The sequence below is a fragment of the Cannabis sativa genome, chromosome 4 (assembly GCF_029168945.1).
Source record: "Cannabis sativa cultivar Pink pepper isolate KNU-18-1 chromosome 4, ASM2916894v1, whole genome shotgun sequence".
Taxonomy (NCBI): domain Eukaryota; kingdom Viridiplantae; phylum Streptophyta; class Magnoliopsida; order Rosales; family Cannabaceae; genus Cannabis; species Cannabis sativa.
This window is the reverse complement of record NC_083604.1, coordinates 56,635,988-56,637,515: the sequence shown is the minus strand read 5'-3', so window position 1 is coordinate 56,637,515 and position 1,528 is coordinate 56,635,988. Positions and strand designations below refer to the sequence as shown.

Sequence of the window (1,528 nt, the reverse complement as noted above, 5' to 3'; positions counted from 1 at the left end):
CACCAAAAATCACTAAAAGTCACTAAGGGGTAATTTGGGAAATTCTGAATTCCCGACTAATCTCGACATTCCCAATTTCTACTAAATCGCCTCGCTATACTAAAATACTAAGATGTGATTCAACTAAGCCATACACCGCATTCCAATGTTGCCGGACACTGAACATGCAAAAATACGAAATTCCTATACATGTCATATAAAATGCATCCTGAATTCAAATAAATCATCATAAATAATATCAATAACTAATTTTCATTATTAAACTCTAATTATCTACTAATTTCCGAATTTAAGCTAAGCGGTCTTTACACTCCTGCAGATGCATCTCTCGTATTTGCAAATACTCGCCTTAGCACCAAGTCTCAAATGTTGAAGAGCCTCCTTTTCACCCTTTTATTGAAGTATCTTTTTACTTGGTGTTGGTATGCTGCATTAGTAATCTACGACTCAGTACGTTTTTCATCAAGTAGATCCAAGGACAGTTTTAAAAGTTCTTGGTTTTCTTCTTGGTTATAAATCTCTTGTATGTGAGTCAAGTTATTTGCTTCTACAGGCAACATTGCCTCCGAGCCAAATGCTAGCGAGAAAGGAGTATGTCCCATTGCTGTTTTCTCAGTCGTCCTATGAGCCCAAAGTACTTGAGGTAGTTCGTCGACCCATCTACCCTTAGCAACATCTAAGTTCTTCTTCATAGTATCCTTTAAGGTCTTGTTAACAACTTCTACTTGTCCATTTGCCTGAGGCCTGGATACTGACGAGAGGATTTTAATTATCTTGTTCCTTTCACAAAACACAGTGAATAATTCACCATTGAACTGAGTCCCGTTGTCTGACCTATTCCCTAGTCCTGGGTTGCCTTCTGTTCTCATTTCTGTGAGAAGGTTCCGACAAGTTATTATGTTCATTCCCCTTGGTTGGGCATCCCCGGGGTCTTTGAGGCACTTCTCGAAGAGGTGCTTCATCACTTGGTTGTTCTTCTTCAGGAGCATCCCTAGTTTCCCTAGGTTGTTCTTCCTGAGAATCTTGGGGGTCTCATTGAGTTGTCTCCTGCCTCCTGGTTCGTGAGCCGCGAGGTCTGCCTCGTGGTCTTCTCACTTCAGGATTAGGTTAGTTTTGTGCGGCATTATCCTCTGTCGCCCTAGCTGCGGCTGCCTCCCGTTCCAACTTAGCGTTTTGTTGGTTTGCCTCCTCTAGACATCGCTGGAGTTGACGATTTTCAGACTCGACCAACGGTACGTATCTCGTAGGGTCATAGGAACCATCACCCATGGGTGTAGAACCGCCAACATTCGTGCTAGGTTCCACATTCCCAGTTTTTGGGTTTTGGTCTCCATCATGCTGACTCCTCCTTGAGCGTGTGGATCGTGTCGAACGTGTTGTTCGTGAATTAGGTGGCCTTTGTGAGCCCATCGACTCTTTTCTAGGATGGTGAGTAGTCACTTCAGGATGAGTGTTATCGTTTTCCCCATTATCAGCCATAAAGAAAAAATTTCTTCTTTGGTTAGGAGGGATTTTTTTGAGCTTTTAT

At 42.5% G+C, this 1,528-nt stretch overlaps 1 protein-coding gene across 1 annotated transcript; it reads right to left on the bottom strand.

Moving 5' to 3' along the window:
• Positions 1–440: 440 nt before the first annotated feature.
• LOC133037013 (uncharacterized) lies at positions 441–989 on the bottom strand. The gene has a single exon (XM_061113807.1). The coding sequence runs from the start codon at positions 987–989 to the stop codon at positions 441–443; it is 549 nt and encodes a 182-aa protein (XP_060969790.1).
• Positions 990–1,528: the final 539 nt, after the last annotated feature.